Source organism: Camponotus vicinus, unplaced genomic scaffold (genome assembly GCF_025532165.1).
Source record: "Camponotus vicinus isolate PSW18456_S1 unplaced genomic scaffold, iyCamVici1.0 SCAF_8, whole genome shotgun sequence".
Lineage (NCBI taxonomy): Eukaryota > Metazoa > Arthropoda > Insecta > Hymenoptera > Formicidae > Camponotus > Camponotus vicinus.
Window position 1 is genome coordinate 19,114,702 of NW_028141980.1, and position 17,042 is coordinate 19,131,743.

The 17,042-nt window shown below is 26.8% G+C and overlaps 1 protein-coding gene and 1 long non-coding RNA gene across 13 annotated transcripts in view; one reads left to right on the forward strand and one right to left on the reverse strand.

Annotated features, from left to right (window-relative positions):
- LOC145975340 (cilia and flagella-associated protein 47) overlaps window positions 1-16,995 on the reverse strand; it is a 30,711-nt gene extending 13,716 nt beyond the window's left edge. The window contains exons 1-30 of one of the 12 annotated variants that reach the window (XR_014439951.1): window positions 16,806-16,994; window positions 16,002-16,217; window positions 15,617-15,894; window positions 14,793-14,930; window positions 14,499-14,724; window positions 13,706-13,803; window positions 13,450-13,598; window positions 12,821-12,880; window positions 12,328-12,651; window positions 11,952-12,101; window positions 11,612-11,871; window positions 11,143-11,531; window positions 10,546-10,930; window positions 10,116-10,401; window positions 9,573-9,898; window positions 8,401-8,915; window positions 7,977-8,265; window positions 7,376-7,674; window positions 6,579-6,824; window positions 6,319-6,493; window positions 5,857-6,095; window positions 5,442-5,721; window positions 4,469-4,627; window positions 4,094-4,307; window positions 3,680-3,898; window positions 2,933-3,129; window positions 2,505-2,730; window positions 2,084-2,245; window positions 913-1,194; window positions 469-813 (exon numbers count right to left, since the gene is read on the reverse strand). Coding sequence is in view for 11 of the 12 variants with exons in the window: in XM_083105745.1 (XP_082961871.1) it covers window positions 1,052-1,194; window positions 2,084-2,245; window positions 2,505-2,730; window positions 2,933-3,129; window positions 3,680-3,898; window positions 4,094-4,307; window positions 4,469-4,627; window positions 5,442-5,721; window positions 5,857-6,095; window positions 6,319-6,493; window positions 6,579-6,824; window positions 7,376-7,674; window positions 7,977-8,265; window positions 8,401-8,915; window positions 9,573-9,898; window positions 10,116-10,401; window positions 10,546-10,930; window positions 11,143-11,531; window positions 11,612-11,871; window positions 11,952-12,101; window positions 12,328-12,651; window positions 12,821-12,880; window positions 13,450-13,598; window positions 13,706-13,803; window positions 14,499-14,724; window positions 14,793-14,930; window positions 15,617-15,894; window positions 16,002-16,217; window positions 16,806-16,847 (6,690 nt within the window). In the remaining variant the exon portion in view is untranslated. The other 11 variants (XM_083105744.1, XM_083105746.1, XM_083105748.1 and 8 more) reach the window with 11 other exon arrangements.
- On the forward strand, window positions 3,669-6,894 carry LOC145975345 (uncharacterized). Its single transcript, XR_014439952.1, has 3 exons — window positions 3,669-3,893; window positions 6,477-6,624; window positions 6,699-6,894. It is a non-coding gene; the product is annotated as an uncharacterized LOC145975345 (long non-coding RNA).
- Window positions 16,996-17,042: the final 47 nt, after the last annotated feature.

Here is a 17,042-nt window from a genome sequence, read left to right on the forward strand (position 1 = left end):
AAAACAATTCGAGTTTTGCTCTTATTTCAGTCATTAACTTTTTTTTTGTATAAATAGGATTTTGTTAATATTACCTTTTAATTAAACAAATATATGTACATATATATGTATGTATAATTATTTTTGTTATCTTAAGAAAGATATATTAAAATGTACATATATATATATATATATATATATATATATATATATATATATATATATATATATATATATATGCACATGTATACGGTGCATATATGCACATGTATATATACGATTTTTAATATATTTATTAAGTTAGTGTGTTTTTTAAGTCGGTTATATCTATGTATATTGTAATTATGATTTATATTACTTCTTAATTCACATTTTTCTTATTCTTTCTTTATAAACACAATTCTAAATTTTTTATATTGAAAAGTGAATTCAAAAATATAACTGAATAAATTATTCTTCATTAATTCATATATAAAAATCGAAAAAAGCTCTAATAAACAATATAAAAACGGGTTAATAAATTAATAAGAGCCAAGACATAGAAAATAGAAGAACTTAATAATCTAATAATAATTATTTTTAAAATATTTCTTTGATTATTCATATATATATACGTGTCGCGCTCTTCAAATTCACTTCAAAATAATTGTCAATAAATGATTATATCGTACAAAAGAATAGAAAACATTACAAGAATAATCATCAATGAAAATACGTAATATTCAAAAATATTCGTTTTGATCTTCGCGGTTTTCCAGCAAAGTATAAATATGTTGACAACTTTTCTATCGGTTCTATACGTTAGAAACAAAAATTCCAGAAGCTTTTGTGTATCTGTAATGTTATTGTATTTTCGTTATTAGTTATTTTCGTGACACACATTTACTCGTTTGTATATCATATAATAATTTATTAATAGTTGCTGAAAATTACCCAAAACAGACCAAATACATATCTAGATAAAGAAATTTTTTGAAAATGATTCTTCAGTTCTGTTTCTTGACTGTCAGCCCGTTTTCTTATTTGTTTCCATTAAATCGATATACAGTTATATATTAACGATGACTTGCCTTTATGATTGTAAGCATACAATGGTATATACTCGAAATTCTTTGCCATCCAGAGATGTAAGAGTAATGGTTGTTTCATACAATGGAGGCATCGTTGGCAGAACATGTATGCTCATCGGAACTTGCTGATCGGATGGTCTTACATCTATAAATTTGTATGTGTGTGTGTATACATATTTGTATGTATGTGTATATATATATATATATATATATATATATATATATATATATATATATATATATATATATATATTAGAAAGCCATATACATAGAATGTTTTTCTATTCATGACATATAATATAAAGTTTTCTAATTCTTTAAATATTCTTTAATGCAGATAAAAATAAATATTTTTTAAAAATAAATTTAGAATAATTTAATCCCGTTTAAAACTTTTGTTAATTTTGGAATTATATAGTTATTAACAAAATTTAATTATTTAAGATAATATAAAAATTTTTATATTATCTTAAATAATGAAATTAAATAATTAAATTTCGTTAATAACTATATATATATATATATATATATATGTTTGTCTATATAGTTATAATTTTATATATATATATATATATATATATATAAAATTATAACTATATAGACAAACACACATACGCGTGCCATCATCGTTTATAGATCGATGAAAATATAATGAAGAAATTAACTGTTTCCTTTGCTTGTATTTTTTAAAAAAATTTGCGATTAGATTATGGGATGTATAGTCCGGAATTATATATGACGCATCATATATAAAAAAATATTAGATTTTTAATAATAGTTTTAACAATATTTAATATAATCGAAATTTAGATTAAATAAATATTTTAATCAAAAGTTCTGGACAAGCTATGATAGCGTCTTGGCTTGATTATGTAATGGCTTTTAATTTTTATGCACTTGGCATCGCGACGCTACCGCTCGTTTAATTTTCATATTTTTAAAAATAACCAATACAATTAGGTACATATATCTTTTTTTTAGATGTATAACCTGGCGCACAATATAAAGAACACAACCGAAATATTAAATCTTACCTTGTATAGTGAAAAATTCTGGTACAACAAGAGGACTCGATTTGTCTGAAATTGTGACTTTATATGTGACTGCGGTATTAAAGATATGAATAAATTCCAAAGCCGCAGAATCGATATCATTTCCCATTAACCATCGTATTAAATGTAGTTCGATATATGTACCTGAATCAACAAAAGGAAGAAAAAAATGTAACAACAATAAGAATGTGATAATATGCGACACAGTTGCTCGATGTAATCTAAATACAACACAAAAAAGACAAGGACGTCTAAAGGATGACAACACGTGCTTAAGTCCGTTAGGAACACAAATGCTGTCTGAGAATAAATGTATGTATAAAAATTATAAAGATCCATCAAATATGTGTTTTAAGATCTTTTGAATATTATGTATTATATGATTTATATTAGTATAGCATACCTAAGTATTTAGACCAGAATTGACATTCTTTTGATTCAAGAGTTTTTTGAAACATTTCAGCAACACATTTCCAGAGCTGAATGTTTCGCGATGGTATAAGTATGTTAATGTTAAACGGACAAATATCTTTTATGCAACTTTGCTGACCTGAGCAAACACATTCTCCTTGACTCGTCCACTCGACAACGATGTTATCGTTGATTGATGCTTGCCAAACTGAATTTATCTGTGATAATTAATGATTTGCGGATAATTTTATAAGGCATTGATCGAGTTTTTAATTCATTTTGATTATGAAATATCAAATATATTTATATTTAATCTATAGCCTATATAGTAAATTTTGATTTGTTGATATTTACAGACAATTTACTTAATTTTTATCATAATATGCGATTTATAATTAATCATATTTTTTGAACACTTACTTGAATAATGAAGTCACCAGTCTTTGCTTGAAAAATCAACCAAAATGTTCGTTGTTCAGGCACAATGCACGCTACACTGATTGATAAAAGCACTTCTGATATACCTTCAGCGACGATTATCGATTTCTGATTCAAGAAAAGCCTTCTCGGTATTTTTTTAGCACGCAATTCACACCACTGTACCATTTTTAGGATCGCTAAAAATATTCAATTTATGATTATAGTGAATAGCTACATATATAATTTTATATAAAATAAAAATATAATAAATCAATTTGAGATATGACAATCATCGAAGTATTACAAAATTGCTATATATGACACTAAATAAATCTTGGTTAATTCAAATTAGAGAATTGTTATTTTCTTTTGCAATTCAGAATCAAATAATAGATGTCATATTAAATTATAATCTTGTTACGGTAAAGTATAATTAAAATTAATTATAGGGTAAAATTTTATTTATTTGCATTGTTTGAAATTTATTTTGTGACAATTTTTTTTATTTTTTCAAAGCAATTGATGCCTTGAAGCATGTCTATAGGAATTTTTCATATTATTTTTATGTATTAAATATTGTAAAAATTTGGAATAAATTCGCAAACACATAAGACAAGTTTTTGAACTAGAGAAATTTTGATTATATATATATATATATATATATATATATATATATATATATATATATATATATACACATATATGTATATTATTATCAAAGATTTTCAAGGATTCTTATTATCTTACAGAGATGACTTGGTCGTTCTTCTGTCATCCATATATCGTATTCTGCTGCATTCCGATAGGGTATATTGATTTTCAAACTTGTATCAACAATTTCATAGAGTTTACTTTGTATAGTGTATTCGTTAGAAATTTCTAAATTATCGATATAACCTTCTAAAATAATAGTTTGATTTCTTCCGAAATATGGTCCAACAGCATATCCACAAAGTAACAAGTACGCTATATGTGAGAATTTAAATATCTTTCTTAATCAATTTTAGATAATCTGCAGATTATCGATAATAAATATTTTGCTCAAGTTAGCTGAATGTCAAAAGCAAAAGATATTTCAGATGATTTAATTTATAAAACGCGTATTCTATAATCCCTAAAAGAATTAGATACAAAAAGCTATTTAAAGAATTTATGTTTTACCTCTACATTTTTTTATTTTTCTGGCGTGAAATTGTATCTGTATTTGACCACTGCCGTGCGCGTTTAAACGTAAAATTGACACAGGCTTTAAAATGGTGAAAAAATGATTGATATTGTTTACAAACGAAAGTAAATAGTTTACAGTGTTGTCTGTTGGATTCGAAATATTGAACCGCTTCGTTACGGTGTGGGACAGTGGGCAGTTAAATTTAATCTGTAATAAAATGATAATGACACAAGCAAGTATAACAGTTGCGATGCTTTAGTATATATGAGACTGTATAAATTTCAATATTTAAAATCTCTCATATTTGAGAAGTATCGAGGTATAAAATAATTATATATTAAACTATGAATTGTATGTGTGTATAAAACCTTGGCACGAGGCACATATGTTGGTAGTATTTGAAAAAGATAAACGACCAGCATTAACATTTGCACTTGATTCGGATTAACTAGTTGCATCGGAGTAATCATAAACCCAAGGCGTATTTTTCTCCAAGCAGTGATCAAACAAATAGCATTGTGTAATGCCTATGAAAAACATATATACATATGAAATTTCATAAAAATCATATAATATGTATATATATACATAGGATTATGTTATAATTAAAGATTGATTAAAGACTGAAGATTGTTCAACCTTAATTGCAATGGACAAAACCATAAATATTAACATGTTTCCCACACCTTTAAAATAAAAATTCAGAATAAAATATAGGCTCGCAAATGCTTTTTTCTGAATTATTGATGTTATATTTGATATATAATAATTAATGTCAAATATAATATAATGTATGATTCTATCCGTAAAATAAAATTAACGTCTTAATAATGTTTCAGCTAATTGAAATTAAATAATAAATGTGTTAGGAATTTTGAGTCGTGCTTGGGCATCGTTGAGACAGTGCAAGACTTGTATCAGAAACAAAGTTATACATATTTTCAATACATAATTTAAATTTTTAGAGATATTCACATTTCTACACACACATACACAATTATTATATAACATATCTATAATAAAGCAAATTTTTAAAGCCAAATAACGATAAATATTATTTTCTCATGCAATCTATGTAGCATTTATCTGGAAGATTTACAATAAACATAAATAATCCAGAAGAATTAATTATTTATAGATTTTTTTATTTTAAAGATTTACGAAACTCGTAGTTTTGCTCAATTTTTGTAATACAAAATAAAAAACTAATAAAATAACATTAAATATACAGTAAAAAAAATTAAGAGAATTACAAAAATATAATTAAAAAAAATTTTTTAAGTTTAACAATATATGCTGTTGTTATCATCAAACTTAAAGCGGTCATTATTTATTAATTACCTCTCTTTTGTTCCTCGTACAAATATATATATTATCAAAGTATTCGTTGATCAGAAATGGACAGTAGGTTGCGGTAACCGCGATTAGCACTAAGCTATCTGATAAATCACGATCAAAATTTTGGATCGCGCGGTACTCGGCTACATCCTGCTTCTCTTGCGGATTCAAGATTACACGACGATCGGTCATCCAATCTCGCACACGTTGTTGCTCGTAATGATATTGCAGCCAAGACAATAGAAGCCTTTCTTCCGGGCAACGGTTATTTAACGTGGATTTACTACTCGGCAAATTCATGATATTCCACATGATTTTTTTCGTGAAGTTCGTATTGTTTCGACAAGTTGTAGATATAAACATGATTGGAAATAATTGTAAATTATTATACATAAAAGTGTAACGTAAGATAATGAACCTGGATGTAGATGATACTATTGATTCCCAATTTATTGTGGGCCTTTTTGAGGAACGCGCTGCAAAGAACGATAACCTGCAGAATTTCTGCTCGTGTATTCCGCGAAATACAAAACATTTATATGTTTGTAAAATTACGTCCAACCAATATTGCTTGTTTCGTGATTCAAATAATTGTCGAGATAATCGTTCGCATTGTATTTCAGTATAATTCGTATCGGAAGATTTCCTTCTATGTGTCTGTAATGTATTATTATGTAATGTATAGTACAGTTAATTGCACAGCTTTTCATATAGAAACAATTTTAACTAAAATCTTTACATATATTCTTTTAATGATAAAATTTTATCATGATTATAATATAATAATGGGTTAAATTTTATCACAATAATATAAATATGTACGATTAAAGTATATAAATAAGATATATATAAATATATACTGGATAAAGAGTTTACTCACATTACTTTGTATAATGTCAATGCTAATTATGTAATCGTTGTAATTTAGGAGATATTGCGCCGAGACATGAATTAAATACGCTCCTTGAGATAAAAGAAAATCGAGCATTTTATTATACAACTGGAGGATATGATTTATTCTCTCGATGTCATTTTCAGGTAACGGTTGATTCAATCTTGAATAAGAAAGTACAATAATATATCTGAGAAAATATGCATATGTACCGAATAATGTATTGTATATATATATTGCTACATTACAATTCTCCCAAATAATTGCGAACGTCTGATCCTGCGAGTAACTCGAGTATGTTGATAAATGACGGTATAGTTGTGTTACTTTTCCATTTAGAATGTCTCATACATGATTTTTTTTTTAAGCAAAAGTTTGAAAAAGCTGCCGTAATCCCATGAGAGATGTTTGGATAGAAATGAAATTTTAACGGGCCCGAATATAGCCATTCCTCCACAATTGTCATTATTTCCTGTATATATTTTTCGCAATCGCTAAAGTAAATAAATTTAAATATAAATATCTTATACGAGATATTTATAAATCAAGTTATTTTATTTTAATATCATGATATTATTTAAACAAATATGTTTTGAATTTATTTCGTAAGAATTTTCATAAGAATTTTAAAAAAACCTTAAATTAATGATTTTTGGAACATTACGAGGAATATATATATAAATATACATATATACTATAAATACCATATATACTACAAATATAAAATATATATGTACTATAAAAATAGTAAAACAGAATAAACTATTTATTTACTCTTCATTATCTTATTCTGTGCATTAATATTTTTTCTTACTAAATAATTTCAAATAATTGTATTAAAATTAATTAGTAATTAATTCTTTTGGTTTTCAATCATTAGAGTAAGTAAATTTAATTTTATTGCGCTGAAGCTTGAGAAAAAAAATTTAAAAATCCCATTTATAAGCTTTCAAGTTAAATAAGTTACCCTAATTATAATTTAGTTCGTTTTAAGTTCTCAAAATGTGTAGATGTGAATATAATCTTTGTACTTTCCGAAATTTACTTATTTCGATCGTTGATGGGATAATGAAGATGCGATAATCCTTCGGGATCCTTGATTTTACTCGCTCCGAAGTCGATAGGAAACGCAGAATGTCTTTTATGAATTGATATTTCTTCATCACATCCCTCATTATCATCTGTCGCCCGTTTTCCATTTGCTTGCAAATTATTCATTCTATCATTACTAGTGTTTATTTCTTCGTATCTATGCAACTTCATATTTATTATTTTTTTAACGAAACTCTTACTTTGATTATCAAATTGAGAAATAACGCTGGATCTTGGTCCGAAAAATTCATTCTAAATTTAAATAAATATAACATAGAGTAAATGGTTTTGTTTTTACTTATAAGAAAATAAAGCTATTTTCAATTCTAGAAGGCAAAGAATAAAACTGATATAATTTTAAAGAATTCAAAGACTGATGTTACAAATATATAAAAAGGGATCTTGTATAGCAATTGCCGAGATTACATTTATTCAATAATGTAAGTAGAGATTATTTTATAAATACAAATCTAAATTTACCAAAATTGTATCAATTTTATTGTAAAATATCTTTTATGTAACATAAACAAAAGAGTAAAAAAATAAAAACGCACGGATTTACGTGTAGGAGGTATTTCTCCATCATTATAATCATTCTCGTCTGTTGTGCTACACAATGGATACAAAATATGCTCTTCCAAATATTTAGTTGTCGTACATGTCTTATCAAAGATAAATGATTTCATATCATATAAATATGTCGTTAGTAAATTGTTGTCCGTTGTTGCATATATTGTTAAAAAGCATGCAGCAAGCGCTTCATTGTCACAAAATTCAATTGTCGAACGAAACGATATCGGTTGATTACTCTTGAATATTATTCTTCCTTCAAGTTCCATGCATCTTTGTGCAACAAAAACATATTTTTAAAATATATTTATAATTGGAATGCTTGAATTGATTGAAAAAAATTAATCGTTTGCGAAATGATAAATTTATAACACACACACACACACACATATATATAACGTAACTTACGATTGGGGAGAAATAAAGTTGCCGTCTGGGAATTCGATGCGTAACAACTCATTTTTATAATCATCACTGCATTGTGGCGTCATCGCGAAGTTAAATCTTATAAACGTCGCATTATCAAAGTGCTTTGCTCGGATTTTGAACTTTTCTTCTATCGCTGTATCAAGAGGAATAGGTGTGAAATATATCTTCGTCGGCTCGACGTCGATCGAACTGGCGGGAAATTCGCCGTCCAGACGTAATTTATTGAACACGCCGTCGTCGAGCTCACCGCGAACGTATATCGGCGCCTCGACACTAAAACTGCCTCGTTTCTTCGATTTAAACTCGAGAACAAAGAAGACACTACCGCCAGGACATAAGATACAATCGATTGAATCGAATGTTCGTTTAATTTCCACGCCGTGAGACCACTCGATGGTAAACGGGCAATCCTGTTCGCTAAATTTCTCAATATTTATTGACACCTCTATGTCCCTTGGCGTTATTCGATTCTCTATAGAAAATTCTTCGGATATCTAGTGAAAAACAAAAGAAAGAAGAAATATACAATTATTACAATTATATATGTAATAAAACATAAAATTGCGCTTAATTTTTAAATGCCATGCAATGTAAAATTGTAAACTGATGTGATTAGCTTAAAAGATAAAAATATTCCATTTAGTTCTATAAAAATATTTTGCATAGCTTTACATTTTCTTTTTTGTTTCACTTTTTAAAATTATTTAAATAGATCAAATTTCGAATTAGTATTAGAAATTAATATTTCAAGTTAGTAGAAGAAAATTTTATCAGAAGATACTAAAAAAACATATATTTAAACGAAAAATTGATCTTATCTTTGAAAAATGCTCAATCAATAAATGAAATTTTATTATAATTTAATTTAAAAATTTTTTATCATTATATTAACATGTTTTTATAGAATCAACCAAATAATTGTTTTCAAAAAATATCTCGAATTATTGTTCTATAATAAGTTAACAATTATAGTATATTATATGATTATAGTACCTAAAGATACTTATATAAGGATTAATCTTAAATATAATAACTAATTGAGAAAAAATAATTTTATTTAAGAGATAAAAGTTTCTTCGCTCTTTTTTGAAAAATGTTCTAATTTTTTTAAATATTCGATCTTTTTCGTGTTTTATCAATATATGTCTTACTTTGTTAGTTGCAGAGTTGAATTGAAACATAAGCTTGTTAAAGAAAACGACACGATTAGAAACGGTACAATCGATAAAGATCGTGGGCAGAGAGAGCTTATCGGGTAACGATGTCATGATAAAACCCGATAAATGTTCGTAATGAGTTTTACGCGATTTTAGAAGCTCCGACGATTTGATATTCTTAGAATTCAACGTCGACACCGGACCAAGCAGCTGATTTATCATAATCGGCAAATAGAAAGCGTAGCTGGCCAGATCGACAGGTTGAAAGTATAAATAGAGATTTTGGCTGGCACCCGGAACGATGGTTATCCCTTCCGTACCTTTTTATTTATAAAATATTTAGAAAATTAAAAAAACAATATTTAATATGTTATTTTTAATTTTTTGATCAAAATTATTAAGTTGTAGATCTATGCTATTAAAAATACTAAAGTAGTTATAAATTATAAAGGTATCAGGAAGAAGGGAAAAACGATCTTTCATATATGTATATATATTCTTTTCTTCTATGACTCTAACATACTAAAGATTATTTACCTATCTCCGAGTTTTTATCGTTTGCCGTCAGAAGAACGCGAAATTCAGGATATTCTTCCAGTAAAATTTGCAGTTTTAATGTTGTTGTGCCGATATTTGTGGCTGTTATCTGGTGAATCCGAACAGCATCGATGCTGACGCGTTTTATATCTATTCGTTGCGGCAGAATTTTTAATCGTGGGAATGACACATTGCCATTTATCCTATATAGTAATCGTAGACATCTTTGAATTGTGACAGCGATTGTGATAGAAAAACGACAACAAACATCGAGCGTAAGATACACCTAAAATTATAAATTCTTTTGATCAATGTTCCAACATATGTATACATATATATATATATATGTAGAGACCATCCTGTATATACATATATATATACATACATACATACATGTATGTTTAAATTTGTTAGTGTATAAGAAACATACCTCAAGAATTACAATACCACGCGGCGATATTTTCCCTCGTAATGGATTAACATCGCAGCCACGTATCAATGATACGCAATCTACTTCATATGCCATCTCATTAAATTCAAAATTTTGAAGAACGGCGATCACTTTGGTTGGCAAATTGAGAGGTATCTCACCAAGATTCGCACTATCATTTATGAATTTAACCTTCGGTACAAATTGTGGTATATTGAGCCTCAAGGACAAGCAACTTCCACTTTCGCATTTCATTATCGCTTGAATATGATTAGTTTTAGCGTTATCAGACTCATAATGCGCATAAGCGTGTAAAGTAGAGTTCCCGCGTACAAAACCCGATCTCGGTTCTATGTAGAAACCAGAAGTCGCCGGTATTTCCCATCTATAAGAAATTTTGTAATTCGCGTTACATTTTGAAGTACATGTTCAACAATATATTCATAGCTCTTCAAAATTGCAAGCAAACATATAAAAACGTTTCTTTATGGACATATTACTTTCACATATATACATCTTTAATTAATTTAAAATAAATATCCTTTTAGAGGAAAGATCATTTATTACACATGGAAAAAAAGAATACATTTTTATTACCTAAAAAATATCTCTGTTCCTAGTTTGTTTGAAATTCGAATAACAGAGGCCATTGGTCGGTAAGTTTCCTCACTTGACCATTCTTTTCCAAGTTCAATCTCTGTTTTGTCGATGTACAGCTGTTTGCGAACAACATCAGCAGTAATGTTAAGCTCGAAGGAGTGATTATCGTTAATTATATAATTGATGTATCCGTTAAACTTGCCAAGATCGTTATCTGCAAGATACTCGACGAGTCTTGTTATCATCGAGTTTGGTTGCAAAATCATTAAATTACCTTCCGGAAAACGGATGCACTTGGTTGAGATACTCATTAATCGTATCATCACTGGAATATTATTCGTATTTTTTACAACCAAGCGCTGATAATTGAAGCTATTCTGTGCTACCTATCAATTACTCAGTGTCCATGATCAAAATGACTTAATGAACATTTTGTTGGAATCGCTGCTCTTGTTTGATTATTTACCATGTCAAAAGCGAAGATAGTTGGAAAAATGTGAACGTTATATATTTGTAAGGGTGATAAAGGTATTAATACAGCTGCCTTGATTGAGATGGAAATCGTTTTTTTAAACGGACATCTTCTTAAACATCCCGCAAATTTATCGATTATTTTCGAATAGTTTTTATAGAGCAACTTCCACTTAGGCGAAGAAAGAAGGCGTTTCATAATTTCTTCATCGTCATTTGCTTTAGTATGTGTACATGTTAACAAACTTGTTTCATCTTTACCAAAAAGTCGCTTTTTTAAATATTAGATAATTCAAAAACTTGCATATCAGTCAAATAATTAAATATGGGCTTACTCAGAAGATTATTTTTGGATTTGAAAATAATATTCACTGTACATTTAACGGAGTAACTTCCAACTTTTATTCTTTTAAGGCACCTTCTCGATGTAGTCGAATCGTAAGAATCCGCTGTGACATTGAGAAACAGCTTGAACGGAGATTGAACTATAAAAAATATTTTATTCGCTCTTCTCATTTTTTTCTATTTTATTAATAAAAAATGAAATAAGATGGGACAAAATAAAAACATGTTTAAAGTGACAAATCTAATGATAGCAAAAACTTTTCCGTTAACATAAGTATCACTTCATTGTATTATTGCATTATATGCGATGAGATTTGAATATTTATTACATTTAAAATTCAATATCAAGGAAAATGTAATAATTACTGCTTTCTTTGCCGCGAACTTTAATAAGAATTTCGTTAGATGTGTTCGATTTAAGTTTCATTCGATTCGGACAACATCGTGCAGCTGCATTCGACACACATTCCAGATATATCGGTGCCATAATAGAAGGATTTGTCAAGCGAAGTACGCGTTGTGTTAGTTGGCCGACTATTAAATCGCCAAAATAGAGGCTATCAGGTTCAATATGCAATTGTACCGTTTCTGCTTCACCATAAAGACAGAGTCGTATTATGTCGCCGGTTCCTGAATTAATATTTGATGCGCAGGACGTTGACAAAGAAGAAGTTTCCATCATTGGTTCTTCTTAAAATGCGTAATAAACAGTTGAATAATTAATTTCATATGATATAATTATGTATAATTTAGAAGTAATTTAAACATAAATATTTTATATAGAAAAAATTTGAATTCTATTAAAAATATATTTCTTTTAACACACATAAATTGTCGTTGATAGATGTCGGTCACTCACGTATATAAATTCTCTGTGATAAAGGATTATCCGTGACAGAATTTTTTACAGGATCAATCTCTGTGAAATATTATTTAGATAGTTAATTCTTTATTATAATATATACATTTTAATATTTCTTAATTGTTAATTAATTCTTTATTATATTATTAATATTATTATTATAATTATTAATATGTTTATCATAAGTTCCTCATTATTAACATTAAATATTTTATTATCAATTTTTATTAATTAAGCTTTAAATTAAAATATTATTAAATTGAGATATAGATGGAAAAAGAGACAATAATTAAATATAAAAAATAAAATACTCTATATTTCTTTTCATATTAACTCTAAAATATAATAATAGCATTACTTATGTATATTTAGACATATTATAAATCTTTATTAATCTCTATTAATAATTTTTGATTTGTACATTATATCCAAAAAATATAATTCTAATATATATAATTACATGTATCCACATGTATGTAGTGTTTTTTATGTAATTTAAAATACATATATTACACATTGTTATGATTTAAAAATATATCAGATGGATATGTGGAACATTTTTTACAACTAGGAGGATATCAAAAATTATAAGTAATAACACAAGATGAAAGAACAAATAAACGTACTGATGTTATCTTCCAATTCTCTCTCTGTACAATGTACTCTAATTATTCTAATAAATGCCATAAAATTTCTATTCTTTTGATTTTGACGTTGAAAATCTTTTTGTTGTTTTTTCTGTCTCCATTCCGATAACATAGTTATTGGCGAAAATCTACAATTATATGTATTATACATATATATTATTTTTACAAATGGCATATGTATTCTTTTATAATATATGTAACTTTATATTTGTGACAATGCGATAACTGCACTTACTTGACTTCGAAGATGATACCTTGGAATGGATTCATTCGCCCTTCAAACGGATAAATCTCAAAGACACTGAAAACGGGATTATGTTTGCGATCGATGTCCTGCAAAAATAATATAACTCTATTAATATATAATATAGGCATATCTATTAAGTCAATCGATAAAAAATATCGAATAAGTAACGAAAAATGAAGGTAATCTTCTATCTGCCTTTTGATTTTTAAAATTTTTATGTCAGATTTATAAATTTAAATTAATTTATAATTTTAATTTACATTCTTAAAAATTCAGTTCTTTTATAATTGTATTTTTAAATTTTTGCTATTACATCGAGTGCAGATGACTCAGAAATCGGAATCCTTGCTGAACTCTTTTTTAATAATATTAATAATAAACTATTAAAATTAAGAAAGGCACATTAATATTTTTTTACTTGACTACATATGTAGATATATCTAATAGCTAACTGTACTAATTTCTATCATTTTTGATTGATATTTTTTTCGCTCACATATTTATATATTCCACATATTTAGTAATTTTAAATAAAAACAATATTTAAATAGAAATTGAAGTAATTCTATAACAAATTTATTCGAGCTTATCAAGCGAAGAGCTTCCTAATTTCTATTTAAACAATTTTATTCTCTATAATTTCTAGATATAGGGGAATCTTAGAAATTTTAAATAAAAAGACCGATAACACTAGTTTACATCTACGAGTCTTTAAAAATCTATTTTAGTAATTTATTGATTGAAATTTCTAACTTATTTAAACAAAATTTGTATTCTGTACCCGAATGCATTTCATTTCGTTATCGAGCTCGCCGAAAACAACATAATTACAGGCTTGAGACGAAAGATTTCGTAAGACAAAAGTATCGCATCTACTGGTGTTTTCTATCGTGAGTGGAAAATCGATGAGGGTAATATTTCCAGTCGTATTTGGGTGATAAACTACTAATCCTGGTGTGATGACACGCACTTTTATAGGAACACGTATGTTTGGAGTAGATTTAATCCTAGGAAAATCTGTTTAAGTCTTTCTTCAATGACAAACATTAAGTGACGTTCATTGCGAATGTCCTACCAGAATTCACTGTAAAAGACACCTTCGTTTATGCCCATTAATTCGATTCGAAGTTTCAATTCTTTGTGTGGTTTGATTCTTCCATGAAGAGGCTGAACTGTTATGTCTAGATCATTTCGTCCGAGATCAATCGAAAATCTGTGTTAATATTTATTTCCAAATTTATAAAATACATTTACATAAAATAAGTTTTTATTTAAGTCATAGTATTTTCAAAAAGTCTCTAAGGTTATTCCACAAAGATTAAATAAGCTGAGAAGAGAAAAATATGCTCGCAGATAAATATTGTGACTTGATTTTAAAAAATAACTAATATAAATTGTTGACCCAAGAAAAATAAATATATCAAATATATATTCTGTAAAAATTTATCGGTATTACCCTATATTTATTATAGATAATAAAAATTTTACTAGGATTATTGTTCTCTTAAAGAATTAATTCACATTTATTTATTAATATAACATAAATTATTGACATAATCTGCAATTAAGTCATTTTATAACTAATAAATGAAAAAATTAGTGTACAGTCCGAATTTTTTAGAAATAGATGAAATTGATATTTTTCCGTTATATAAATATTATAATATAATAAAACGTGTGTACATGTTAATTAATGAAAACATTTCACTTAAGTTTTCTTCGATGTTTATGTAATTATGTATATATATTTATATTTTTATCAAAAATTATATGTTATGGGCTGCAGTATATCGCTAATAAATAAATTTAGCTAACAATAAGACAAAAAAATTATTACTTTGCGCGAAACATGATTTTATTTCTAATGTTTAAAAATTTTTCAGAAATAATACGTAATACCTGATACTTTTACTTCCTTCATTGTAGATTGTTAATATTTTTAAGCCAGACGAATAGCCAATGTCAATGGTACCAAAGTCTACCAACTTTGGTTCGATACTGATATGTCCAATAGCGAGTGTACATATCGCACGATAATCAAAAACTCTTCCGTTGATCTCGATTGGAATTATTGTATGTATTACAGATGGTCTCTTAAAAGTGTAAGTCACATATGTTGTTATGCTTAATCCTGGGCTCACTCGCATACTATTAGTCAAAGTTTTCACTTGAAAAGCCTGTTAAAAAGAGCTTTACTTTAATAATAGATTTTTATTTTGAAAAGAATAAATTATAATTTATTTGTGAATTAATAATATATTTATTTAAATTAGAAGATGTTTACTAAGGAATTTGATTGACGAATTCTGATAAATGCAGATCTATTTCCAATGTTTTTGATAATAATACGTCGCCGATATGTAACTCCTTCAAAAGCTTCGTCAAATTTTATATAACTTGGTGTAATATACACATCATCATATTTTACACCAGTTGCTGATTTATTTGTAGCAAGTACTGTCTGTATTTTTTCTTTTTTTTCCGTCAAGATTGGTTTACTCTAATTGTAAGCATAACACTTTCATAACACAAATGTGTAATAATATTTCCGATATAAGCGTAAAAGTATTGTGCAAGAATCATATAAAATTAATATCCTGTATATCTAAATTTTAATTATAAATTCTTATACATATGGATTTATTAATAAGAGTTTGTGTTTCGATATATGTGTGTGTGTGTCTTACGCATATGCATAAATATAGAATATTTCAATAATTGATTTTATGTATCAATCATAATATATTATATATAATGTATATAGAATTTATTTAATAAATAGTGTATCCAAAATAAAAAGTGATTTCTTGTTAAAAATGTAAAGAAACATAAAATAAATTTTTTATTTATCTCATAAATTCTTTGACAAACGATATTAAAGATAAATGTAATGTATATACAAATATATATTAAATAATTTATATATTTTAAAAAAGTTTTCTTTTCTTTTAAAAGTTGATCTAAGAATATTAACGAAATAAGACATTTGCATTTTTTCGATAAATTCTTTGGATTTTATTTCCTTTATGATATTTATGACTTGTATCTAGCTTGTCAAAATATTTTTTAATATTTTTAATATACTTACAGTTATTAGTGAAAAATTTTTCATATTGATGTTTAAATGCATAAAATTATATTATCTATTGTAATATATTCATGACCAGACAAATTATACAATGATGTTTGGAATTGATATTCTTAATTAAATTCTCTTTTCTATATTTCTGTTTTGACATATTATCAATATTTATACTATTCATAATGGACTTTTAGGGAAATATTCTTTTGTTTTCTAGGAAAAAAATAAAGATGGAATCAATAA